The 27,846-nt window shown below is 41.2% G+C and overlaps 1 protein-coding gene across 3 annotated transcripts in view; it reads right to left on the bottom strand.

Annotated features, from left to right (window-relative positions):
- Positions 1-27,846, bottom strand: part of GRIA4 (glutamate ionotropic receptor AMPA type subunit 4) — a 234,368-nt gene that overhangs the window by 68,389 nt on the left and 138,133 nt on the right. For all 3 annotated transcript variants that reach the window (XM_009643037.2, XM_009643038.2, XM_009643039.2), the window contains exons 5-8: positions 13,363-13,416; positions 11,204-11,362; positions 9,277-9,444; positions 7,522-7,626 (exon numbers count right to left, since the gene is read on the bottom strand). In XM_009643037.2, coding sequence (XP_009641332.1) covers positions 7,522-7,626; positions 9,277-9,444; positions 11,204-11,362; positions 13,363-13,416 — 486 coding nt within the window. The remainder of the gene's footprint in view (positions 1-7,521; positions 7,627-9,276; positions 9,445-11,203; positions 11,363-13,362; positions 13,417-27,846) is intronic.

Genomic DNA, 27,846 nt, shown 5'->3' with positions numbered 1-27,846 from the left:
GTGCCAAAGGACAGTCTGTGCCTTGGATGAAACGACTTCAGTATGATGGAAACTGGCTGAACGATCGGAGCACGTATGCAGCCAATATTATTTCTAACATTACTGTAGAACCCAGACCAAAATTCACCATCACATAGGACTCTGCCTCCATGATGTGGAGAAACATCACGTACAGATCAATGCAGTGGTGTGACATGAGAGTCTAGAATCACAGGGGAATGCTTTTGGTTCTTGGTCTCATATGCATTAAAGAATCCTATATTTTTTTAAAACAGCCAACCTTCCTCTTTATTTTTACATTTACTATCTCATTAATTTCCTTTCTGAAAAAAATTTATGGAGAGGCAAGTCATTTTATTAGTCCCTAGAGCAGTGTGCAGACACACTCACCACAAATACATGAAGCAATTAAATATGAGTGAGTGAGTATGACTGAATATGAGTATTTTTTTTTTCTATTAGTGAAGCAAACAAGCCCCAATGCTTCCCACGCACAACTTCTGGTATACTTAGTCGAAATGTTCCTTTTCTCTTTGCAATTGCTATTACAGCACAGGAGCCTTGATTTAGGTGTCTGCAGCTAACGGGAAGCTTCAGCATTGCTGAGATAGTGGAGAGGGAGGTTTTCCTCCCAGTAGGATGTACTGCTAACAAATATTCTTTTTCATCCAACCATAGAGTCACAGATATAATTGATAACTGAAAATGTCAAGTTCTTGTCAAGAACTGTCACCATCTAAAGGCCGAATATGTACATCAAAACCTGGTGGTTTGGGAAGTTCGTTATAATAGTGAATGATTGTTTTTCACTGTGAAATTCCTCACTGCTGGGAAGTTCAGGAGGAAAGCAGAAAACGAATGAATGACTGTGTTATAAAAGTAAGTACCATATGAAAATGCAGACACAGACAAAGGAGGTTTTTGATGAATGGCAGGCTTTTTTCAAAGGAGTTTTAGCTTGTGTAGATGGGTGTGAGCTTGCATGTGTGCATCTCAAACCTGTGCTAAAGTAACTCTGGAACTGGATTACTGAATAAATATATAGGAAATATCATTACACTTGTGTAAGTATACAGATTCACAGTCACTGTGAGAGCACTAAATGACAATATGCTTTCCTATAATCACCTCAAATTTGTAAGGAAAAAAAATCATCAAAGGATAGGATTCAATTCAGCTATTGAAGTACATCCAATTCTATTTGGGTTGCAATTGGACTTCATATAAGTTGCATCCACTTATACAGAGGCTGAATTTGTCTTTTAGGAAATAATATTGGAAAAATATCTGCCTCAAAATAAATTTGTCACAACGCTTTTGCATTTGAATGGTGTTATTTCTGAAGGACTGTGCACCTTGTAGCAACCACTGAAGTGCTCCTGGTGAAGCCCACAAGTCACTAAGGGCAACAGAATTTTTTATAATCAATTATCATGTTAGATGCTCGAGTTGGAATTTAGGAGTCAAATCTTAGACTGTCTTGCTAATGTGTATATGCTTTGTTTACTTTTTTTCTCTTTTTTTTTTCCTGTTTTGAAATCTTGGTGACATGATGAATGGTGAATGACAGAATCACAGAATCACTGAGGTGGGAAAGGACCACTGGAGGTCATTTGGCCAATTCTGCTGAGCCAGTTACCCAGGACTGTGTCTGGATAGCTTTTGATTATCTCCAAGGATCATAGAATCCTTTGTTGGAAAAGACCTTAGAGATCATTGAGCCCAACCGTACCTGTCCACTACTAAACCATGTCTCTAAGCACCTTGTCTACTCAACTTTTAAATACCTCCAGGGATAGGGACTCGACCACTTCCCTGGGTAGCCCGTTCCAGTGCCTGATAACCCTTTCAATGAAGAAAGTTTCCCTAATGTCTAATCTAAACCTCCCTTGGAACAACTTGAAGCAATTTCTTCTCATCCTATTGCTTGTTACTTGACAGAAGAGACCAACCCCCACCTCCCTACAGCTTCCTGTCAGGCAGTTGCAGAGGGCGATCAGGTCTCCCCTCAGCCTCCTCTTCTCCAGGCTAAACAACCCCAGTTCCCTCAGCCACTCCTCATAGGACTTACACTCCAGACCCCTCACCAGCTTCATTGCCCTTCTCTGGACATGCTCCAGCACCTCAGTATCTTTCTTGTAGTGAGGGGCCCAAAACTGAACACAGCATTCAAGGTGTGGCCTCACTAATGCCAGGTACAGGGGAAGGATGACACCTGGTCCTGCTGGTCACATTATTTCTGATATAAGCCAGGATGCCATTGGCCTTCTTGGCCACCTGGGCACACTGCTGGCTCATATTCAGTCAGCTGCTAACCAGTGCCCCCAGATCCCTCCTCTGCCAAGCAGCTTTCCGGCCACTCATCCCCAAGCCTGCAGTTTTGCATGCAGTTGTTGTGACTCAAGTGCAGGACCCAGCACTTGGCCTTGTTGAACCTCATACCATTGGCTGCAGGCCATTGAACCAGCCTGTCCAGGTCCCTCTGCAGAGCCCTCCTACCCTCAAGGAGATCAACACTTCCACCCAGGTTAGTGTCATCTGCAAACTTCCCCTTGTCCATGTCATTGATAAAGATGTTAAACAGAACTGGCCCCAGCACTGAGCCCTGGTGAACACCACTTGTGACCATCTGCCAACTGGATTTAACTCCATTCACCACCACCCATTTGGACCTGGCCATCCAGCCAGTTTTTTGCCCAGTGAAAAGTATGCCTGTCCAGCACATGGGCAGCCAGTTTCTCAAGCAGAATTCTGTGGGAAATGGTGTCAAATCTTTACTGAAGTCCAGGTACACTAAAACCACAGCCTTCCCCTTGTCCATTAAGGATGGAGACTCCACAACCTCTCTGGGCAACCTGTTGCAGTGCTCGATCACTCTCACAGTAAAAAACTGTTTCCTGATCTTCAGAGGGAACCTCCTGTGTGTCAGCTTGTACTCATTGCCTCTGGTCCTGTGCATGGGCACCACTGAAAAGAGCCTGGATCAATCTTCTTTGCACCCTCCCTACAGGTATTTGTACACATTGATAAGATCCCTCTTGAGCCTTCTCTTCTCCAGGCTGAACAGTCCCATCTCTCTCAGCTGTTCCTCATAAAAGAGATGCTCCAGTCCCTTAATCATATTTGTGGCCCTTTGCTGGACTCTCTCCAGCATGTCCATGTTTCTTTTTTACTGAGGAGCCCAGAACTGGACACAGCTCTCCATGTGGGGCCTCACCAGTGCTTAGCAGAGGGGAAGGATCACCTCCCTCAACCTGCTGGCAATACTTTGTCTAATGCAGTCCAGGAAACCATTAGCCTTCTTTGCTGCAAGGGCCCATTACTGGCTCATGTTCTCCTTGGTGTCCAGCAGGATCCCCAGTGCCTTTTCTGCCAAGCTGTTTTACAGCTGGCTGGCTCTCAGCATATGATGGTTCCTGGGATTGTTCCTTCCCAGGTGCAGGACTTGGCAATTCTCCCTGTTGAACTTCATGAGGTTCCTGTTGGCCCACTTCTTCAGCCTGTCGAGGTCCCTCTAGATGGCAGCATGGACCCCGTCATTCAGCCACTCCTCCCAGTTTGGTGTCATCATCAAACTTGCTGGTGGTACACTCTGCCCCAGATCTGGATCATTAATGAAGACATTAAACAGGACTGGACCCATGTTTGACCCCTGGGCTAGACCACTAGTTACTGGCCTCCAATTAGACTTCAGATCACTGTTCACCAGCCCCTGGGCCTGGCCATTCATCCAGGTTTCAGTCCACCTCATTGTCTGCTTATCCAGCCCACACACCACTAGCTTCTCTAGGAGGATCTTACAGGACACACTGTCAAAGGTCTTACTGAAGTCCAGGTACACAATATCCATTGCTCTCCCCTCATCTACCAGGCCACTCACTTCATTGTAGAAGTTTATCAAGTTGATCAAGCATGAATTCTCCTTGGCAAAGTCAGCAGTGCTGATTACTCGATGATTTTCTTGTCCTGAATGTGCCTCGAAATGGTCTCCAAGAATAGCTGCTCCACCACCTTTCCAGGAATCAAGGTGTAATTCCTTGGGTTCTCCTTCTTGCCCTTCTTGAAGAGAGGAGTGACATTTACTTTCCTCCAGTCTTTGGGCACTTCTCCCAGTCACCATGATCAACCAAAGATTATTGAGAGTGCCTTCAGGACTTCTGGATGCATTCTGTAAGGGCCCATGCACTTATGTATGCCCAGTTTACTTAAGTATTCCCTGATCTGATCCTCTTCCACCAAGGGTACATCTTCCTTGCTCCAGCCTTTCTCACATGTCTCTGGGACCTGGGATTCCTGAAGGCCGGTTTTGCTAGTAAAGACTAAGCCAAAGAAGGCATTCAGTACCTCAACCTTATCCTTGTCCTGTGTACTCAGGGCCTCTGTCTCATCGAGTGAAAGGCCTACATTTTCCCTAGTCCTCCCTTTGTCTCCTACAAGCCCTTCTTGTTGCCCTGGGCATCCCTGGCCAGATTAAATTCCATTTGGGCTTCAGCTTTTCTGACTTCATCACTGGATGCTCAGACAATGTTTCTGTATTCATCCCAGGTTACCATCCTTGCTTCCACCCTCTGCATGCTTCCTTTTTGTGTTTGAGTTTGGCTAGGAGCTCTTTGCTCATCCATGCAGCCCTCCTGGAATTTTTGCCTGACTTCTTACTCGTTGGGATGGAACTCTTCAGGTTGGAGCAGGTGATTCTTGAATATTAAGCAGCTCTCTTAGGCTTCTTTTCCCTCCAGGGTCTTACCCCTTATCTTCCAAGCAGATCTCTGAGGAGGCTGAAGTCTGCTCTCCTCAAGTGTGAGCTTGTTTTTCACCCTCCTCCCTGCCCTTAGGCTCCTGAACTCCACCATCTCATGCTCACTGCAGCCAAGGCTGCCTTTAACCTTCACATCCCCAACAAGCCCCTCTTTGTTGGTAAGTAGGAGCTGGCAGACCAGCTTTCTTCAGTGGCTCCTCTATCCCTTGGAGGAATAAGCTGCTGTCAATGGACTCCAGGAACCTCCTTGATTGCTTATGGCCTGCTGTGTTGTCCCACCAGCAGATATTGGGGTGCTTGAAGTCCCCCATGATGACCAGAGCCTGTGAATATGAGGCTACTCCTACCTGTCTGTAGAGGGCCTCATCCTGGTCAGGTGGCCTAGAGCAGACACCTGCTATAATGTCACTTTGACCTGTCCTCCCTTTAATCCAGACCCATAAACATTCAGCTGGCTCCTCATCCATCCCCAAGCAGAGCTCCATGCTCTCCAGCTGCTCTCTCATGTAAAGAGCAACTCCCCCTCTCTGCCTGTCCTTCCTAAAGGGCCTGTATCCCTCCACTGCAACCATCCAGTCACAGGAGTCATCCCACTACATCTCTGTGATCCTTCTCCTCACCCCTTTTCCCCTTAACAGCAGGTTTTGTTATTGTTCTGCAGACAAGAAGCAAGGAAGAAATGCTGCATTCATGAAACTCATATGAACACTGGCTATTGTTTCCCATTTTAAAAACTATATGGAAGTCTTCTCTGTCTAGCTGTGCCATTTTGTGATGCTCTGTTCACATCCTTAAAGCTGTAGGCAACAAAAATCACATTTCTAAAGATTAGAGGCATGCGTTACTCTGACTGGAAAAGCTAGGCCTGAAAAGATATTGCTGTGTGACTCATAAGTCATGCCATGTAGGACATGAAAAGAAGACATTAAAAGTGAAGGTCTCTTAGTTCAATTAAGTATAGCCATTTCTTATGTATTATATAGGTTTTGTCAGGCTGGAGCACAGAATTGGTCCAATGATCACATATAAAATACCGTGTAATACATGAGAAATAAACCCTTGTGAGTAGCCAGACCTGTCAAAGCTGATATGGCTTGTTATATCAAAGACAGGTAATGGCTTAAGAGTGGCAGAGAGGCATGCATGAAAAGGTAAGAAAAGCACCTTGGGACTCTAGAAGAGCATAGCTCCTCTTTTTGCAGCCACCCTCCCCCTCAAATTGCAGGCAAGAAGAGAGGGTGAGGACATCTCTGCAGGGGTGCCAGCCAGCCACCTCTCCCAAAACACGTGACAAATGTTGAAACTGGAACAATAGGCCACTTTCTACAGTTTGCTGCCACGAAAATTCCCTAATGAGTTCCTGAAGTTGTGATCTAATTAACCATATCTTCTCCATCTTGCCTTTCCCCCCTGTACAACTGGGAAGTGGGGATGGAAAGGTCATTATTTCACCACTTGCCATGGATGCACCCCAGGTGCCTGTACATCCTTCGGGCGGCCGACAGCGCAGCGCACAGCCAGGAAGGGAGCAGGAGTGGCAGCAAGGTTGGATACATTGTCGGGCAGGAGACACTGGGCTTCCCAAGAGGGAAGGATGACAGACTCACCTTTCCCAATTTATTCTTCAGTCATCTGTCATACTTTCAAAAGGCAACTGCACCAGTACTCCTCATACATGCTTTTCTTTGGTCTACAGCTCTATACTGCGATATACTGGCAGTTTGTTCATCCCAATGTGTAATTCTGCTCTGGGTCTGTAGTTTAAGACTCTGCCTCCTCATCACCATGGCACGTAACTGTCTTTGGGGATAACCAGTTCACCTGGGGTACTGTTTACTGGGCTTGCCACCTCTGGCCCAACAGCAGAGGATTGTTTAATTCAACTCCGATTGCCTTGGCCCTACTCAAGCTGCCATGATTCTCCTATTCACCATCAGCTTCTTAATTTTTCTTGTTCTGATGACCTTGCAAACAAAACAGACAACAGTGCCATCAAAAGAAATAAAATCCCTGAGCCTGAGTGCATTTTCTGCCCTTTATTTGTTTTATACTGTGAAAAATGGACAAATTTTAGCACAGAAGAGAAAGGGTTAACAAAGTACCCAGGCTTATCTTTTCGAAGTGATTGGGCTCAGTGATAAGCTATATACACACAGACATGGAGGATCTGCTTAGACATATGTTAATGTGTTTGCCTAAGTTGCTTACAAGCAATCAATCAAGCACACAGGATTAGATACTGCAATTAATTTCAGAAAACATAAGTATTCAGGTAATTCTCTCTCTTCCTCCTCTCTCCTCTCCTTTCCCCCTTAAACGCCCTGTGTTAGTTACAGCTTATGATTCATGTTTACACAAAAGGTACAAATGACCCCACCTAAAAATGCCAGTAATCTGCAAGATAGAAATCTTTGGATAAGACACAAAAAATATTCACTATTCAGAGTTCTGACCATTTTCCATCACCCAGCAGCCTAGCAACATGCCATGCAGCTGGTTTTCATTAGTATGCTTGACTGACTGACATCCCACCTCTCCAAGACGCACACTTGTTTTTGTGTTCTCTGATTTGTTGCACTGGATAATAGTATCTAGTAGAAAATGCAGCTTAAATCTGCTTCCACCAGAAATATTATCCATGTATTCAATATATTATCTTTTTTTAAACCACACAGTGGTCCAGTTTAATCTAAGTTTGCGTAATCTTTTCATCATACATAACTAATTTATATGATATCAGGATAGTAAATATTGTCAGCATGTACCTTCCGAGGGCCTGTGTTCTTCAGCTCAAAGACATCCATGGTGTAGTTCACTCTGCGACCATAGTGGTCAAACTGAACATTTCCTGTCAATCCTTGTATTCGAACCTACAAATGGACGAAAAAGTGTCATGAAGATCCAGCCTTACATTCTTTATTCCAAATATCGCAATGCAATGTAAGTTATCCTGGCTACATCCTTAGATTACCATAACAACACTACTCTAGAATAGACAGGCACTATAAAGCAAGAAAGTTGGCTACTTTTCCTTTGTATTCCTTCTTCATGTCAAACCATGCTCAAAATAGGCTTAGATATGCCAGTATCTAAGTGCTAGCAAAGACACATAATGGACCTTCTCTTCTTTCATGCTGTGCAGCTCAACACTTTCCAGCTGCAGGTCCTAAAGAGAAGTACATTTTTTACCGTTCTCATCACTGATGCAGAATATTTTGGATCACATGAAATAAACCTAAAGGATGTTCGGCCTGAGCTCATATATCTTTTTAGCTCACACTCTGGTGGATTAAATGTATAAATGGAATATATATTGCTCATCAAGGTAAACTTGACAACAACCTTGACCCCAGCAAAGCAATTTGCTATCCCAGAAGATTGGTGACATGCGTAAGGCCTGAAAAGAGTGTTTTCAAAGCCTCAGAGTGGAGAAGGACAGATGTAAAGCCATAAGATTGGCTGTGGCAGTTTTCCACGACCCGTGTCTGAGCTGAAACCATAACTCTTTTTTTTTTTTTTTCCTTTCAGTCCTGTACTGCCTCACCAAAGGATACTCAGACTGTGGCCCTCATCCCAAAGAAGCCATGGCCATATTGTTGCTGGCTTTGATTATGCCAGGACCTGGCCATGCAAACCTCTTTGGCCAGACTCAAAGGTTCATGCTATCTGCCCTAACACAGAAGCCTGACTTCATGCTTCTCACAATTGTTACAGATCTGTGCATCTGCATGGAGTATGTGAAGCATACAAAATGCTTTATTTCTGTCCCTGAGACCCAGGATGTGGATTTAAACCACTTACTCCTTCCCTCTGTCCATTTCTATCTCTGCTGATTTTTCTCCAGGACTGAAACCTTGGCTTCCAGGCACAGAGCTGACAGCTCTGTCAGCAGTCACTTCTCCTCAGCAGTTTCTCCTGAGTGGAGCCTGCTCATTTGCAATGATTTAAATTCTACTGCAGGATTTTTATTTTCTTACTGTCCCATTCAAAGGAAAGGCTAAATCATCTTGACAGAGATCTGGAACTTTCTAGGCATCCATATTCATCAGGAATTCAAAATCCTGACATCAGAGAACAATAGCTCTGGGTTATTTCTTTTTAAAGAAAAAAATACTACCTATATGAATTCCCTGGGAGAAATCTACTTTTATTCAAGATGACAGAAACATATTTGAAAGGTTATATGATGTAGCTATACCTTTTTCCTTAAATGACAATACCTGTACACCCAGTTTATATGCAAAAGCAACAGATGAGCTCACCTGTACAGTGGAGGAAGTCCCAACTATCTTAACAGAACTAATAGTTGTTTCAAATAGCACCAGTTCCCTCCCTTCTGCCTGCATTCCAAGTTATAAAACAGAACAACCAGAACAGCCCCAGCTGTTTCCAAATGGCAACTGAAAAAATAAATTTATTTTCTTCCATTACTAGAATTGTGTATAATATCTTCCAATTCCTATGGTGTACTAACAGTATCCAATATTCAGAAAGATCACTAGAATAAAGCCTAGCCTTACCTGTTTTAATGTCCTCTCCATATCAATTCCTTGACCCCATGGGGCTGCAGGGTTAGCAAGACAATCACCAGCATTTCCTCTCCTTGAAATATCAATTTTTTGTCTTCTCAGATTACGGAAAGTTTCAGCCATCACAAGTACTCCATCATATGTTAATGCAGATGTATACTAAATAGATGGACAAACACACCGATTTAGAGTTGGCATGTCTTTACAAAGATCAGCTGTCTCAGATATTTCTAGTTTGATTCATTATGCAGCAGTTTCTACACCTTCATTTAGAAAAAACCCCCTCAAAATCAAAAGCAAATTTTCCTGAGGAACAAACGCAAGACTGAGAAGAGTACATTTCAGTAGCTCCGAGAAATCTGCCTCTGAAGAATTATTAGAAAAACCAAATTAAACTGGAGATATTAAAGTCTTAATTTTTTTCCCAATTGTCTTATATCCTAGAGAATAACGTCACCCACCCAATTTACTCAAAAGAAAAGAAACAGTAACTCACAAAAAATATAACTGAAAAAGTGCATGGCTAATGAGCAGACATCCAGGCTATTGGAATTAAGAATGATCAAGGGTATGTTCTTCCTGTTGGAAAACCAATGTTGGCTCTCTAAATGACATAGGGCACTGAACCATATGTGTTTCTACACTAACTACAGTAACTGCTTTAGGTTGAGAACATGTCAAACGAAATGTGTAGAGCAAGTCTTCAACAGATGTTAGCCTGGAGCCACATGAACAAAGGGGCATTTTCTCAGTATGGTCCTCTGATGGACATACTGCACCAGGAGACATTGTTCACATGCCAGGGCCGCTACTGATATGCTTTGTAACTTCTAAAATTTGAATTCACTTATTCAAGTCCAATTTCCACCCTTTCCTTTGCTTTGCATCTTATAAGCTGTTTGGGACATTGTTTATTTTTACAATCTTAAATTTTGGTTATTCATAGGTGAATTATATGTAATTTTGATTAATCATGATGACTTCTCAGAAGGAGGCAGCACAATCTGGTTCATGGGGCAAGGAGTCCCATAGGCTAAATTGTTCCTGTCACCAGTACTTGGGGATGTCTACACCCCATAGCTCACAGTATCCTTGTTTGCTTTCCCCTCCAGAACATAAATTTCTTGAATATTCAGCAAATTGCATAGCTATGCTTCATATTATCCATGTAGATACTTTCTTTACACTTTGCCAACCTGCCACTCTCTCAGCCAAGGGAGGGCTGATTGCTTATCTTTGCACAGTGCCCAGCACAAAGGAGCTCAGTCTCAACTAGGTCTCATATGCATTAGTACATATAATAAGAGAACTATTTTGATGAAGTCATATTTATAGCTATGCTGTGATTTGCCTGCCAAGAAAATTATAGGTGAGAGAAATATTTTGTTATCCATCTGTGAGGGATTAGAGGAACACTGGGATGTAATTTCACTGTAAGATTGTTCCTGAAAGCAATTGCTATACCAGGTTTTGAGGTGGATAGAATTTCCAGAGGAAACTCCAAATGAAAATTTAAGGGTAGTAAATTCACAGTTGTGGTTATATCTCATGTACAGAAGAATGCTGCTGTCAGGAAAGCTCTGCACTCTAAGTGAATCTAGATAATTAGACTAATTCATGTAAAATTGGTTGAAATTAAGTTGTCAGTTAAGTATTTGACCTTTAATTCCTGTCAGTAAAGGGGTGAATTTGGAGAATAAGTGACAAAGGACATTAAAGTACATTAGCGAAATATGTGCAGTTTGTGTTTCTATCATACAATCATGAGGATAGGCATAATTAGTTGCCAGTAATAGTAAGATAAACTGCCTTCTCCTCTGCCTAAATATTAAGGTCTTAATTCATGTATTCAAGAATGTTAATCAGAAATTAGAATACTTGAGTGATATCTTTGGTAGTGCTTCAGATCAACCAGTACCTTTGGTGGGGTCTCAGATCCTGGGTATTCTCTCTGGTCCAGCTTCTTCCAGCGCTGCATCAGCTTAGTTACCATCGGGGTACTGAAATCTACTAGCTGAAATCCAGTCACATTGGCTCCTCCATGCATAAATCTTTCCAAAGAAATATCTTTGAATCCCTAGAAAATCAATTTATGATTTTGTTTGTCCTCATACACCACTGTGGGTCCAGTCTGTTCTAGGTCAGCAAGGCAGCATAAAGAATGTACAGCAGCAGGTTTCCATCAGAAGCCAAGACTTCAAACCAGAGAATAATGTTGAACCTTGTTCATAATTTCCATTTGTGTAATTAAGAATGAAACAAAACCAAGAAATAAATTTCCCACATTATTGCTAGGGTGGTCTTGACAGCTAAGCAACACATTGCTGGGGATGGCAGACAGTTTTTGAAGAAATGTCTTTGGTGAATCAACTGAAAAGTGCCTGCAGAATATTAACGCCTTAGTCCAATTTCCATCAAAGTTGGCAGTTTTGAATGAGCACTGTACTAGTGCTTTAACCGATATATCCCTGTTTCTTTGCATATTTGCAAAATGAACAACACTATTGTGTAAACAAATTTATTCCAGATTCATTGTTTAGGCTGAAGGTGTCTGAGATAAAGAGATAATATAACAGGCATTAGGAGGCACAGACAGCGCATGAGGATCTCATTGTTTGTGCAAGGAAAATATAACATCAGAATCACACTTTTGTGAAATGTGATCGTGGTAGCTCTCAGGTCTGCTATATATTTAAAGCCTAGAGGGACCCTCAACATTGGAAGAAAAAGACACAGCACATGTAATTCCTGACTTATTAGTTTCTCAGGCTAATCTGTTCAGCACGTAGAAGGACAAACTCTTTAGAAAAATTTGCCTTTAGAGACATAACTGAACTTCAAGAAACTGCATAATGCAAACTGCTAAAGCAAGCTAAGAAGCAAGCATGAATCTTTCTGCTCCTTTCATAGCTGCTGTGTTTAATGCTAGCTCACAGGTATCTTATTTTTGTTGTCTTAAGTTCCTCTGGTTGGCATTTATCAGTGCCAACAGAGGTGTATTATCACACTTAACTTAAAAAAGAAAGATTGAGGAAAAAAAAGTGTGGGGTACTGACCCAATACCCCAGCAGAAAAACCTGTTAAGGACAGAGATTTGCTTCATGTCTTAAAGGATACTGACAGTAAATAGAAAAGGTGACGCATCAGGAAGTCATGTTACCCACATTATTGAACAGGCAGTAGATAGCAACATGTGCCCCTGCTGGAGTAGATGAGTAGATGTGCCTGTCTCCACTATATATTCCACTAGCAGTTCACTGCAACATCTGGCTCCTTGTTTACAGCAACTACTTCACATGGGAAAAGTTACTTGGGGAACTATAAATTTGTAATGCCGAAAATCTAATTTGTAAGACCTAAGAGAATAGACATGTCTCATTTAAAACGCCTGAGGTCTTAAAAATAATCTGATGTGATCTTAAGTTAAGGTACAAGTACAGCAAAGCACAATAAAATATTTCATGTCAACTGAAATTCCTCGAGGGAGAGTAAAAAGAAAACAATTTAAAACATACATTAGACTCTGTCCTACATTCACTGTGCTTGGCCAGGCAGGTATTTCAGCTTAAAGAATGGGTTAAATTTGATAATAAATTATTGCATTTACTCTTTCTTTGCCCTCTTCTGAACATTATCTGTGTGAATGTGCAGTTTAGACTTAAGAGTGAAAATACTGCACTAGTAATTTGACTGGAAATAGCTGATCTTATAGCAAAATGAATGTTCCCTTGAGAATATAGGAAAATTACCTCAAGATTGTTATGTTAGTAATATTAAAAAGATGAGTCAAAAATCATAGTGTAGTTCTGTAAATTCTCATTCAGCCACAAGATAACACTTAGCGGTCCTTTATGCTACATTTATTTTGATAAAATTTAAGAGGGTAACATTGTGTCCTTCTTATCTAGATGGCTATAACAACAAAATCAAGTTCTTTTACGCACCATAAAGAATGCATTATGCACAATGAAATATTAGTGACAAATGGAAAAATGTTGTGTGAAGTGCTATAAGTTCAAAGCAAAACTGAGTTTTTCACTTACCGAGCAGGGGTATAATTCTAGAAAAGTATCTTACCAGGTTGGCAACAATATAATGGTATCCTTTAACATGCTTTCCCACGCTCACAATCTGTGGGAGAGAAATAGGAAAGAAGAAAACCCAATGTCATATTGTTTTCTCTAGCAAAGTGTTTTCATAGCCAGATAGATATAAATTCTGAAATATATGACATCAGCAATATAACGATGAGAGTCTTTGTCCAATAAGGTACCTATAACTTTCCAGGTGATTAATCATGGAAAGAAGTTAAAATGAAGTGCGCAAAGTAATGAACTGGCAATCTCAGTGTCTTCTGTATGATTGAAAATGTTATTGTAGTATCCTATTTTATTAAATAGAGCAATTATCTATGGGATACAAATTCAGAAGGAGGAGGTCACACATTAGCTAAAAAGCCTACCCACTGATGCACTTTTTCATTTTAAGTAAGTGCAGGATTTATGAATCAAACTGGGTTTCCATCTTTTGGGATCAAAGCTGTTTGCCCTTGAGGTGGTCAAGTACTACAAGTGTTATTCAGCTCTTAGTAATATGCTAAAGGCTTTGGGAATGCCCTTGAGTGTTTAAACAAAATATAACATCAAGTGATGCAAAAAGGGAACAACCATGATGTGCAGCTTCTACAGTCCTGATATGGCAAGACCAACAACAGGGTTTAGACAAAAACTATGTCAACCCACTCCTTGTATCAATATTATTGCCATTCCTATGATGGAATGCTTCCTATTTAATGTGCTGAAAATAAAAAAATGAAGAGACAATATTTTGCAGGTAGAAAATGGTGTTAATAGTTTCATTACAGATTAAAGCTGTTTTTACTAAAGAAACTAACAGTAATACCTGCAACATGCAGCTTGCATTTAATACCAGTAAAAAGTCCTGTTAACTCTTATTTTTGATAGTTTACCACTCATTTAGAAAAAGTCTGCTCACAGCCCAAATCTGCGAGTTTTTTTCTTCTAGTGTAGTCATCTCCACAAATCATTTTAGCTTCTTTCCAAATGAATAAATGAGATACAGGCAAAAGTTTTCCATGCAGTGCAGGTTGCTCTATATGTAATGGAAAACTTATAGAACTGTCTCCTTTTCTGCTTTGAAATCTTAGCTCTAGGCCCTGTCTTGAAGAGCTGACAACTTCTTGCCTTCATGGATTGCACCTCAGGTTAAAGACAGAACAAACATTCACTAAGCCTTGCAGCCCCTTTTCCCAGTGCAGCAAAAAAGTAATTATTGTCACATTTTGGAGATGAGAGACAAGTTGCTGAAGGACTAAATAATTTGGCCAATGACACCCAAGGATCCAGGATCTAAATCTGGATTTTCACTTGGAAATGCTTGATTCCTGGCTCTGTTGTTCCAGTAAGTTGATTTGCTTCTACAGAAGAGTGGAAGGGAAAATCAAAGGGATGTGGCATAAGCATTTTGCCAGGACAGTTTTATGTTCATTATTTTAAAGTAATAAAGTGAATAAGCAATTTGTCTGTTATCCTTTCATTCTTCTTGTTTCCCAACCTCTATTTTGTATTTATAGTCTGTAGCTAAAACGATCGTATTTAAAAAGCAAAACATAAGCTAAAAAATCCCCCAGAAGACACCGCCCACCCCCAAGCCATGACCAGATTGTCACCTTATTTTGGGCTCAGTCAAACTCCCATTAGGATCACTGATTAAATACCATTGCTACCATTTTATTGGGGGGCAGCAGAGGGAGAAATCACACTTTTTCTTATCACCAACTCAATACATGTGAGAAGGGTGCTGTCAAGCCATTTTTTTTTGCACTGAATACAAAAGGTTCAGACCCCCCAGTTCAATATCTTCAACAGGTATGTGATCCCTGACACTAATAATGCTTTTAAATCTGTACTCCTTCAGCAATACACAGTAATGGAAAAATGTTTGCCTCCCCATTATACGGAAATTGATACAGATACAAAACTCACATTTGTTAAATAACTACTGTATCACAGTTTGAAAGTAAGTGGGCCAACATGAATCAAGGTGTACATGACATGATAACCAGATGGTCAGCTTGGGCAAATCACTGCAGCTCCCTTCAAGCTCTTGGAAGCTAAGGTAGCTTTGGCAATTAACACCCTTAGTGATCTGTTCCCTGGTTGGGTTTCATAACACAAATTGTGATGAACACTGCAACATATCAGTCAAATAAAGCAAGCTCGTGATCAAACTGTGACTGTTGAGATGCGTTAGGTACATCGCCATAGTTGTCAGAGACAAAATACGTAAATACTGCGAACGATTAACCAGATTTGCTCCTAGCAAATGCATGTAGAAATGACTGCAGAATTCCTGGATTTAATGTGAACAATACACAGCATTTTTGAAAAAAGCATTTGACTTTTTCAGTGTATTCTCTCAAAACTTGTCTCTTAGGGTGAGTGATAAAGGTACGCATTTATGTATCATCTAGTTGTCTTAACTTCTTTTATTGTCAGTGGAAAGAGCAGGCACTTTGAGGAAATGATTCATCTTATCCTAAAGCACATGTCTAAAATTAATTAGACAGCTTGTGCCCTGAAAGTGCATATTTTTCTGCACTGACTAGAAAAAGAGTTGATGATAATTAGTCCTGATGTAGACACCTACATTTTATATCCCTAATGTTAACTGAGATGAATTTCACCCTAAGAATGTTGATCATGCAGACAGAGAAGAGAAAGGATGCTATATGGCTTGTATTTCCAAACGAGATTGGATACAATTCTGATTTAGAACTTGAAAATGTTTATGGTTATTGATCACACAGTTCGCAAACCAGGAACTGCTTATGATTTAGGAAAAAAGTGCCTGTTAAGTGAAACAGCTTGCTGTGAGCATCTCATGCTTTCAAATATCCAAAATATACATACAGTTACCTTTTTCTCTCAAATACTCAAAGCTGCAGATTATGATCTATGAAATAGGATATGAATTCTCGCTACCTGAAGAACCACCACTCTCTGTGTACTTCTGCGCTGAGATAAATTGAGGCAATGAACTTAAGTCTTTCATAACAAGAGAAGAAGTTTCTGGCAGCTGCTCAGTCTGGAATGCAAACTCTCACATCTTTCTTCTCCATTCTTTAACTGGTTAGTGGTGACTAAAGCTTTAACAGAGATGAGACCACAGCCATTCCATACACATAACAGTAGGTATCACCCTGAACCCCAAACTAAATAGATGAGTGCTGGTGAGTGAGGGAAGAGTATTTTTCTAGTATGGAAGAGTGTGTGTGTGTGTGTGTGTGTGTATTTAAAAGATCCAGCAAATCTATTCTGAAAGGGAAAAACAAGACTGAGATTTTGACAGATGAGTGTTCCAGAAAGCCTTTGCTATAGAAGTTCATTAAGCACCTTAAAACCCCAGGTACTTCCTCGTGCACCCCTAAATTCAGACTGAAGGGCCAAGCTCAGTCATGGTCAAGAGAGAGGGCAGAGTTGCATCACCTAACATCTACATTAGCAAACAGCAAACTCCATAGGACAAGATCTGTACAGCAAAAGCATTGGTGCTAAGGACATGGCATCCACAGCATGCACATTTTACTCTGGACTATCTCTAACCTGGTCACTAGACTGAACTCACACTGGGTGCTGGTGCACTGCAGGGGTGTTTCTGAGCACATCTTGTTTGGCATCATCCAAAAGAAAACTAATTCATGTATTTCGAGTTCACCCTTGATATGAAATGCAGCACAGCAAATGGCCACAATCAGGAGATTCACTTCAAAAAAGCATGCTCCTGATACCAACTAAGATGCTCTGTGTGTCTGTGGGCCCCACTCTCTTAGACAGGCCCTGAGCATATACAGGGCAGGTGGCAGATCCATGTATAGCAAGAGGTTGAGCAGGGAGAACTGTCTCCATTTCAAAAGGAAGGCCCTCAAGAGATGGGTTGTTAAGCATTGGAACGGGCTGCCCACAGCAGTAGTCAAGTCCCCATCCCTGGAGGTATTTAAAAGACAGGTAGATTAGGGACATGGTTTAGTGGTGAGATGGCAGGGTTAGGTTAACGGTTGGCTTAATGATCTTAAAGGTCTTTTCCAACCCCAAAAATTCTGTGATTCTATGATTCTATGAGAGGGTGAAGCTGCCACAGACACCCATGGTGGCTCTGCCCAGGGAGCAGGAGGTCTGGCTTGGCTCTCACCCTGCCTGGCCAGTTGCAAAACCTGAGACAGGGCTAGGCATCAAAGATGGGCTTTTCCAGTCACAGAAGCAGTGATATGCCATGAAACTGCTGTTATTGTAGGTCAGGGTCATGGTAGGTCAGGGAGGACCCTCTGTATGTGTAATTGTCCTTTTCATTGCTTCACGATGCTTTGGTTCAAAACTGTCCTAGTGCCAGCAACCTGAACAAGTGGGATCAGATCCATTCCTCCCCCTCACGTAGTACTTCTTCACTTATACCTTCTAAATATTTTTTTTTTGCTACGTACTCCCACTCTTTTGACTTCTTCTTAAACACCACACAGATATATTGCATCTGGTGTTGGAAAGGGTGAACTGTTTTGTGACTTCTTTGGGGAAGGATGAGAGCAGGGGAAAGCAGAATGCTGCACTGGCTTTTGTATGTTGATTTGCATGTTTTCATTCAAAGGTGGCTAGCACCTAGAATTGGAGCTCTTTTGTACTCTTATTTGTAAAGCTGAAGAAATTACTGAATAATCAACACAGTTCTGAAGAACTGCTTCTCAAATCTGCTTCCCAAATTACCATTAACAGGAAAGACAACAAGCACCTTTCTATGTATGATCCAGTAGTCACACTATTAGTGAATACCTCATTTCAGTAAACGCAAGAGGACAGAATAAAAGAAAGTGAAATATTAAGGCCATTAGGCTATCAAGGTTGTTTCAGAATCTAATGCAACTTTTTTTTTTTTTTTCCAAATATAGTGTATGTGAGTGTTTGCTGAAAGGTGAACTTTGAAAAAAAAAAAAAAAAAATCAGCCTTAGGCTCTATTCACATTACCAAATGCATTTAAGTATAAGACACTATAAAGGACAGTACATTGTGAGAATTTTTAGTTGCTGATCTGCCATACTGCAATTAAGAAAATGCCTTATTCTGATTTCAGTGATTCCAGTGGTAATCTGAAGTAACTAGAATTATACCACTGACTTTAAAGTATGGTAAAAGCAGGGCCAGTGAGATCTGAATCCAACTTAGGCTTTAGACACAACACTGAACTTTCTGACCTTATCATACAGTACTGTTCTTTCCATTTAACTGAACAATAGACTGGCCTAGGAAATTCAGAAACTATTCCACTGTTGAAAAGAAGAGCTACCAGTGTCTGCTTTGATTTTTTTCTTTTTTTTTTTTCCCAGGAGTGGCAAGTTCACTGACTTTGATAAAACCATTTCCAGACTTACATCAGCATTTGAACAGAGAATCAGGCCCCAAGTCATCCTGTGTTCTCTACTATTATGAAATGGATATTGCATATAAGTCATTTTAAAAAAATGCTTAACTTCTGTAGCATGAAATGTCCCTCGTTATGATTTCCAGAAGATGGAGGTCAGTACAGCTGGAGTGAAAAGGACTTATTTTCAGTTAAATCTCTTCAAAGGGTGATAGCTGTGCATTACCAACGGGACTTTAACAAAGGTTTCCCTCTTTGCTATTGTGTCACAATCGGCTGCCTTAAGAAAAAGAACACCTTCAATAAAATGAAGTCTGTCTAACACAATATAAAAAGTGTGGAGACTTGTTAAAGATGGAAGATTGAGACCTGACCTGAAATATTGTGGCAGAAACGGTGATGATATAAACCACAACTGAAATGGGATTTTATACAATATGTGAAGCAAGGATAAATCTTTTACAAAGCCATAAAAAAGCAATTGAGAAACAAGCTTAATTTTAACAGCTTGTGCTCTAAAAGGGCACTCTTGTTGGGCAAAGGGTGGACTGTTGACAGCCTACAGCCACCAGAGAGGATGCTAAAGAAGGTGACAAAAAGAGAAGTGGCTCCTTACAACTCAGTGTTTCTTTCTCTGTGGTGAAGGCAGGTGCTCGGTCAGCACAGCAGGGCACGGGCCTGTCCCACGCATGGCTGGGTGGAGGGGAAGGATGCTTTCCTCAAAGCCCTCACGCCCATGGCCAGCCGGCAGGGCAGAGCCCTGCACAACGCGGGCAGCTGCCGGGGAAGAAAACCGGGCGAGGTGGCCCAGAGGCCATTAACCAGAGCCCTGAGCATGGCTGGCTGCTTGCTTCTGCTGCTAAGTTGTTTGCATTCAAACCCTGCTCCTGGGAAAGGCTCGCTCAGAGGGAAATGGGATGTGGAGGGAAAAAGGAGGCAAGGAAAGAGAAGGCTGTAAGAAGAAGGTCACTTTGCAAATCCCCAGAACCATTTGTATTCATCCTTTGTCTTCCACTGCCTATTTGCTCTTTCAGTAACTGAAATAACTTATTCTTGGGTCCAAACCTCATCAGTTGTGTGGTGCAGTGAAAAAATGTGGTTTTATTATTGTGCAGTGTGGGACTGTTACTGTGTGCAAAATCCCAGCTGCTTCACAGAAAATGAGCCTATGCAGGGAGCCCCTCCTGGCTCTGTGGGATGAGGAAGACGCTGGTGGCAGTGCCGGCAGCTGGCTCCCTCAAGAACAGCTATCAGCATTGCTTAGAAGCAACTCCGTAGACCTCTAGGGAAAAAAAAAAAAAAGCATGGAGAGAAAGGAATGATGAGGAAAAGGCATTTTATGAATCTCCCACTCCCACTGGGACTAAGAAGAGATACACAGAGAGCTGCTGCTATGTCCCTGAAGTAGTGTAAGTAAGTCCAACAACTCTGCTACCAGCCCAAATAACTGTGTGCTGTGCACATACCAAATTCTTTGGCTAATGATTTGCTCCTGTGGTTCTCTGTGAGCAGAACTAAACTTGCATTTTGTTCAAGCAAATCAAAAAGATATAGAGGAAAACTGGAGACAGTGAGAGATGAGGGAAGTCCATGCCACTTCTGATTCAAGGGATAAAGAAATCCACACTACGCAACTAAACTACATGTAAAAGCAATGCGATCTCTTGATAAAAACTTATCTGAGTGGTGCTAGCAATATTCTGTGCCAATGCGCTGCGGCGTTCATGAAAAACAGGATTACAGAAGAAATCGTGGAGGAACGAAGGAGCTAATACTCTCTTTAGTTATTGGGTCTGGTTAATTTCTGCATTCCTGTAAGTATTATGTTGTAATTTATTAAAGCATTATGTTCTAATTTATTTTTATCTTAAATTAATTATGCTGGTGATCTAAATACGATTTGCAAAAATGCCAGTTGCTACCTTCAATTAGTAGACACACTGGACATTAAGATAAGAAAAAAACATGTTTTTAAAAGCAGCAAATTTTACAACTTGATTGATTTATGAAAATTCATCAGTCAAACATTACTTTTTCAGGTTTTGCACTCTGGTGGCAGAATATTAAAAGCAGACAAAAAAGGAGTGTCATATGGCAGCTTCTGCACTTTTCTCCACTCACACATTTATTTACTTTCATTTTCATGGTAATAATAAAAATAATCAATCTTGCTGTGACAGCCTGCTCCATTTTACCCATCGGAGAGATTTGGTTTTCAGTGCTAACAGCTACATACCTCAAGTCTCTTTAAGGATGGGGAAGTTGAGGATCAGCGATGTCAAACAACACATTGAAAAACTGAGTTAGTTATACAGCTACGAACAGTGTCCAAGACACTGTGCAGCTACTTCCCTGTCGTGGTTGCTAATAAGTATTACTAGCTATTATCAATTAGAGTTTATTGGCTTGTAATTTTTACAAGATCAGATTAATTATACTAATACTTTGCAATGTGACAACTTTACATCCATGTTTAATTTTTAATATTACAAAGTACAATGTACATTCTTTTTCTTATTATGTATCAATTCAGCTGTGTACATCGAAGCATTAAATATGTGCCAGATGGTGCATAGCAGTTTTCACCTCTGTGTTTGAAGGCAAATACAGCCCTGGATGAGCAGCAAGGCTTGATCTTGCCGACACAGAGCACTGGCAGAGCTGAGAAAAGTGTTGCCTGTCTACTAGGAAGCATCCCTTTTAGTTCTTACAGACGGGGGGCAGGGAACAAGAAAAAAAGGCTGGAATCAGCCTGTCTTGTAGACCAGAAGCCAGACCGATGATCTCTGACAGCAAAACTGATTCACTATGCAAAATTCAGAAGAAAATGCTGCTCACAGCCAACACCTTGGAAGACGTCTAACTCTGACAGTGCTGAGGTTTGAACTTTGTCAGATGGAGACGGGTGGGAGAGGATGGAGCTGCTACAGATGGAAAAAGAAAGGAAATCCATTGCCATTCTTGCAGAAAGGGGAAACTTTTTTTTTGCTGAACAGAGTCCTGTGTATGTCCATGTGCATATATTTATGTACGAGTCTGTGTGTACAAACATAGAAACAAACCCTGCAAATGTTACTGCATATGAAAAATCCTGAGAAAACAGAAATTAGGAGTAGCAATATGCTCTTTCAGAAAGAAGTAAACATAAAGGTCCTAGGCAAATGCAATTACAGTTAACTTGTGTTTTTCAGTTTGCTGAGCTTTGCATGAAGGTTATGATGGAGACACAGTTAAACTCAATTCCTAGTAAAAATCTGCCCAAGAGGACTATCTGAAATTAGGAAGAAGTAGCAGAGTATTTAGTAGCAGAGAATGAGGAACCAAAATGCAGAAGAAGGCTTAGTGAAGGATGTTTTCAGATGTGGTCACTTGATGTAGCATATTGACCTGATCACCCTGGTATTCCTTCTAGCTGTTTCTGATGCAAGCACATTATGGGTTTGCAAGAATCAGTACAAGATGATACACAGTTCGCCCACTTAGAAGGTATTCTTATCTCAAGAGCTGCCTCTAGGTGTGCAAGCAGAGTAATGAGAAACAAATGAGCTCATCTGTGTAGATCTGTGCCGTATTTTTTGTCCTGACTCTCAGCCTGACTCAACAAACACAGAAGGACAGGCTGGACACACACTGGATAGGAACAAGTTTTGCGGAAAAGCTCCTGGGGGTTCTGGTAGACAAGTTTGCTGTGAGTTAGTCATGCACCCTCATAGCAAAGAAAACCAACAGCTTCTTGGGTTGCAGGTCGAGGGAGGTGATCCTTCCCCTCTGCTCCGCTCTGGTGAGGCACATCTGGAGTGCTGTGTCCAGTGCTGAGCTGCCCAGTGCAAGAAAGACATGGACATACTGGAGTGGTTCCAGAGAAGGGCCCCAAGGTGATTGAGGGCTCAAAGCATCTGTCATATGAGAAGAAGCTGAGAGAGCTGGGACTGTTCAGCCTGGAGAAGAAAAGGCTCAGGTAGATCTCAGTAATACATATAAATACCCGATGGGATGGGGTGGGGAAGAGGCTACCTGACTCTTCTAGGAGGTGCACAACAACAGGACAAAAGGCTAAGGACGCAGGTTGCAACACAAGGAATTCCAGCTACATATGAGGAATTTATATTTTTTTTTAATGTGAGGAGGACAAGTACTGAAACAGGGCATGAAGGGGTTGTGGGATCTCTATCCTTGGAACTGTACAAAATTAGAGTGGATGAGTAACTTGATCTAAGCTTGCCCCCTTGAGCAGCGAGAGCATCCAGATGACTTTCAGAGGTTGCTTACAACCCCAGTTAGTCCATTACTCTGTTTGTAGAATAGAGCTGCTCAGGTCCGTACTTCAGAGTCTGAATTTCAAAACTAAAATCTGCCTAAAAACAAGTCTCAGAGCTCTGACTCCAGTCTTTTTTTCTGGTATCTTATTTGCTCTGCAGTGTTTAATATGTACTGACAATGAGAATTCTGGTAGAAAAAGAAATGGGGAGCTGTAACTGTTAACTTCCAACTTGAGCATTTCATGCTTTTGAAAGATTCCTTACATAATTTTAAATGTCCTTTTGATATAGATTAACAGCAAAAAGAAAAAAAACAATGAAAGGCCAAAGGAAAAGGGCTAAAGTTTTTACAGTTAACAAAACTATCCATCATGATCTAAATGATTCTTATATTACACTTTTCAGCTTAATTGTAAAATCTATTTTGAGAATTGACTTCATTGTATACCTGAACACATTTCTGAGCACGGAACAAACTATAAGTAATAGCTGTGAGCTCAGCTATGGCTGAGCAAATGACAGTCTGCTTCTCTAGAAATAAGTGTTATTAGTGTCTGAAGAAGTAAAAAGAACAAATATGATGGTTGAACAAATAACATATGTTTTCACTGAAATCTTCAAAATGATTTTCTGTTATTCTTCAAATCTGACCACAATTTCATAATTTTATAGCACCTCACTCTTGCTTGAAAGTTAGCAAACAAAGAAATAACAAAAGAAATCTATGACGTATTTACTGAAGGTAAATTATTCCAAATATTAAATGCAAGTAAAATCTAAAGGAGAATAATATGACATTTTCTTAAATGTGTGTGTGTTGCTATATATTTTTAGTCCTCTTTCCTAAGGAAATCATATTTGAGTTGTCTGTGGGTCTGTCTATAAATTTTCCAGTAAAATATTTTTTTACATATTTGGTAACTTCAGCTATATTGAAAGGAAGACTATGCCTCTAAGACAACGTTACACTCTGTTTCAAGTATTCATTGCATCTTAAGCAGAAAGTTCTTTGTATTAAATTCAGGGGAGCACTTTAGAAACACAACTTGGAAAGAAGAGACACACAAGCAGAGAATTTTCCATCTCTCTCACCGACTTTCATCCTTTGATTCAAACAGAATACTTTTGTGCTTTTAAAAGACCACCCGCTGAAAGTGTCGTGGTTCCCAGAAAAGAAGGTTGTTGATAAACAAGGACATAACGGTCCTTGACAGAAGAATGTGAATCACTAGAAATGCATTCTGCTATATAAGCTATATCTGTTATACAGAACTGTGGAGATGTCAATGTATCTTTCTGTGTCTTTGTTTTAGCTCCTTTTTTCTTTTTTTTTTTTTCTGGGTAAGGTGGAAGGGTAATGTCAAAAACATTCTACGATTTCATGCAGGTAGGAAAATGGGGCTTTGTCTCTGTTTGTAGTCATTTATGTGACACAAATTAAAAATATCAGTTTATTTTTTAATTAAAAGCATGTGGCATATTTTTATTATGGCTGTGTATGAACAGATGAAACAAAGGTCCAGGTAAGTAAACTGAGGAGACGCTTCATCAGATTTAGCGAGATCACTTATGAGATTCTAGAAAACATTCTGTTATGCATAAAGAGTCCTCCACAACTGTTAAGAGTAGAGGTGCTTTCTCCAAAACGTAAATACACTTTCTGGAAGTTCTGGGGAAAGCTGACATGAAATAGGTCTTCATAAAATCATAGAATCTTAGAATAGTTAGAGTTGGAAGGGACCTTAAAGATCATCTACTTCCATTCCCCCTACCATGGGCAGGGGTACCTTCTATCTTCATTTTACTGCACTGAGACACACTGTTTTGGGGTTATTTCTGGGGGTGAGCAGCAGTGATTGTGCCAACCATTGCATTCCCTTGTGTGAAGGACTGCGGAGCTGCCCAAAGCACCAGCGCTGCTACGGCTGCCCTGAGAGGCCACAGTGAGGGAGCAGTCCACGCTGACAGCCACACCACCCCCAGCCACACACCAGGTCTACACTGGCAAATTAAAATAGGTCAGGACCTGCTCACCCTCCCCAAAGGCAAATCATGTGTACCACTTAAAGTGGGCAAGTAAAGAAGACACTTATGGAAAAAGTCTTGATATTTGTGGTCTGTCTTTCAGAGCCTGGGATTTCAGGATGATAAGGTCTGCCAGAGGAGTGTAAAGGAGGAGTTTCACTCAAAGATAACAAAAAGGTTTTCCTGGTTATGGCTGTTGTATGGTATTAAGCAGGTAGGGTGTTCTTTTACCATCCCGAGAATAAAGTTTAAAAAACAGCTAAAATTATCTTGGTATGCTTAGGTTACAGCAGTTTCTCCAGAGTAGGTGGAGATCTACTGACTCAGGCTGAAGACATTGTCTGTCTTACTGATGAATTGAAGCAACAGTTCTGTGACCCTGCAGAAATTGATGTCTTGCTCCAGTGTTGTGCTTAAGCAAGGCTTTGAATCATAGAATCATTTAGGTTGGAGAAGACCTTTAAGATCATAAAGTCCAACTGTTAACCTAACACTGCCATCCCACCACTAAACCATGTCCCTAAGCGCACCACACCTACATGTCTTTTAAATACCTGCAGGGATGGGGATTTGACCATTGGGCATATCGCAGCCACTCTTCCCCAAGTCTGTAGCGCTGCATGGGGTTTTTGTGACCCAGCACTTGGACTTATTGAATCTCAATGTAATTGGCCTTGGTGCATCAATCCAGCCTGTCCAGATCCCTCTGTAGAGCCTTCCTACCCTCAAGCAGATCCACACTCTAACCCAACGTGGTGTTATCTACAAACTTAGTGAGGGCACACTTGACCCCCTCATCCAGATCATTGATAAAGGTGTTAAACAGAACTGGCCCCAACACTGAGCCCTGGGGAACACCACTTGTGATCGGCCACCAACCGGATTTAACTCCATTCACCACAACTCTTTGGGCTCATCGATTCAGCCATTTTTTTATCCAGCAAAGAGTATGCCTGTCTAAGCTATGGGCAACCAGTTTCTGTAGTAGAATGCTGTGGGTAACGATGTCAAAGGCTTTACTGAAGTCTAGGTATCAGTAACATCACAGCCTTTCGCTCCTCTACTAAGCATGTCACCTTGTCATAGGAGATCAGGTTGTTCAAACAGGACCTGCCTTTCATAATCCCATGCTGACTGGGTCTAATCGTCTGGTATTCCTGTATGTGCTCTTAAAATGATCTGCTCCGTAACCTTCCCTGGCACCAAGGTCAGAATGACAGGCCTGTGGTTCCCTTGATCATCCTTCTGGCCCTTCTTGTAGATGAGTGTACCCATGTAAGGTCTTGTGTGGGTGAGCATGACCAAAGAAGATGAGTATAGCTTTATTAAGGAAACCATCACAGTCTTGTAAGTCTTGGCATAACCTCGAGAGGTAAGATCTGAAACCTTTTCAGAGGCTAAGACAGTAGCAGGCAATCCAAGCAAATCAGATATAAACACTTGTGCGCAGGCTGAATGTATCTCCTGAATTTAATGCTGGCCCGACTCTCCCTTTCTAGAATTGAAATCTGAAAATGAAACTACATCTCTCTATACTTCACCCTTAAAAGGTGTACAGGTTTTGCCTCTGCCCAAAAAGTTCAACCTCACCACAGCAACATAAAAACCTAAAAGGAAGAGCATATGTTGAAAAATGCGCAGCCTGGGTTCTGCACAGGGGGAGTCTGGAATCACTGAGTTCCAGGAAAGAAATTTTCCCTGAAGACGAGCCTTGGGTACAGAGTGTGGAGGTAGCTTCTACACACCCCAAGGCACATGGAAAGGAGAAAATAAATGAGAAAAACTAATGAACTAAGAAAAATACAGGAGACAAAAGGAAATAGAAAACAAAGATTAAAGTTGCACAAGAAGTGAGGAAACAGCAAGGTGCTGATTTCTCAGCTGGGCAGCTGGGAGAGGACAATGAGCAGAAAACACTAGGTCAGATAAGTGGGCACCACGTATGGGCAGGGGAGCAGCACATGAATTCACTTTTTGAACACAGTGCAAAAGTCCCCAGTCTTCACTGCCTGAGGTCCACAGCCATGGGAAGTGTGAATGCACATATATATATGGGCAGTCACTTGAGAAGAAACCCACAAGCACACAAGCCAGTTTCTCTCCCTTCATTAGCATAGATTTAAGGGCAAAGCACTTTGAGTTACGGTCTCATTACTGAGATTTAATTACTTTTCCTAAATGTTCTGCAGAACATTTACTTGTACATTGCAAAGTATTACAGTATAGTCACAACTTAGGCTCTCAATTACAGGAGAACTAGGCAGGAAAGAAGTTGAGTTAATTAGAGTCACTGAAGCTTAATCAATTCCTCTGTGTATGCAGGGAAGAGCATGCCAACTTTTAGTCCATTTGTGAGCCACCTTACCTGTCTGCTACAGGTTAATAAAGCCTTCATGCAAAGAGAAAAAGTCAACAGCCGAAAATGGCTGTTATTTTGCATTTTCTACATTGGGCTAGACTCTTTTTGCTTCAGTCCTGTTACATTTTTGTGTCCAAGCCTGTTTCTGACTGCCCATCCTTAAGCAGCATTTGATCTCTGAAGGCAAGGTGCTTTCATTTTGGAACCCCAACCCCACACCCCAGGCCTACTTGCAGGTCAGCCTGTCTAGGAAGACCAGGACCTTCATAATGGAGAGTAAAGTTGCAGCTCTTCTGCATACTTTGTCTATCCTGGCTATAATGCCATTCCTATTTCTACAGTGACCTCCCTTTGGAAGGATGGAGAGGACCTACAGGCATGTTGGGGAAGAATAGGATTCACATGATCTGGAAAAATTACATAATCTGAAATATATGGATTCAGTTTAATTAAGTCGAGTGTAAATATATATATATATATATATATAT

Source organism: Egretta garzetta, unplaced genomic scaffold (assembly GCF_000687185.1).
Source record: "Egretta garzetta isolate BGI_Z169 unplaced genomic scaffold, ASM68718v1 scaffold217, whole genome shotgun sequence".
NCBI lineage: Eukaryota > Metazoa > Chordata > Aves > Pelecaniformes > Ardeidae > Egretta > Egretta garzetta.
The sequence above is the reverse complement of the archived record's forward strand: the minus strand, read 5'-3'. Positions and strand labels throughout refer to the sequence as shown.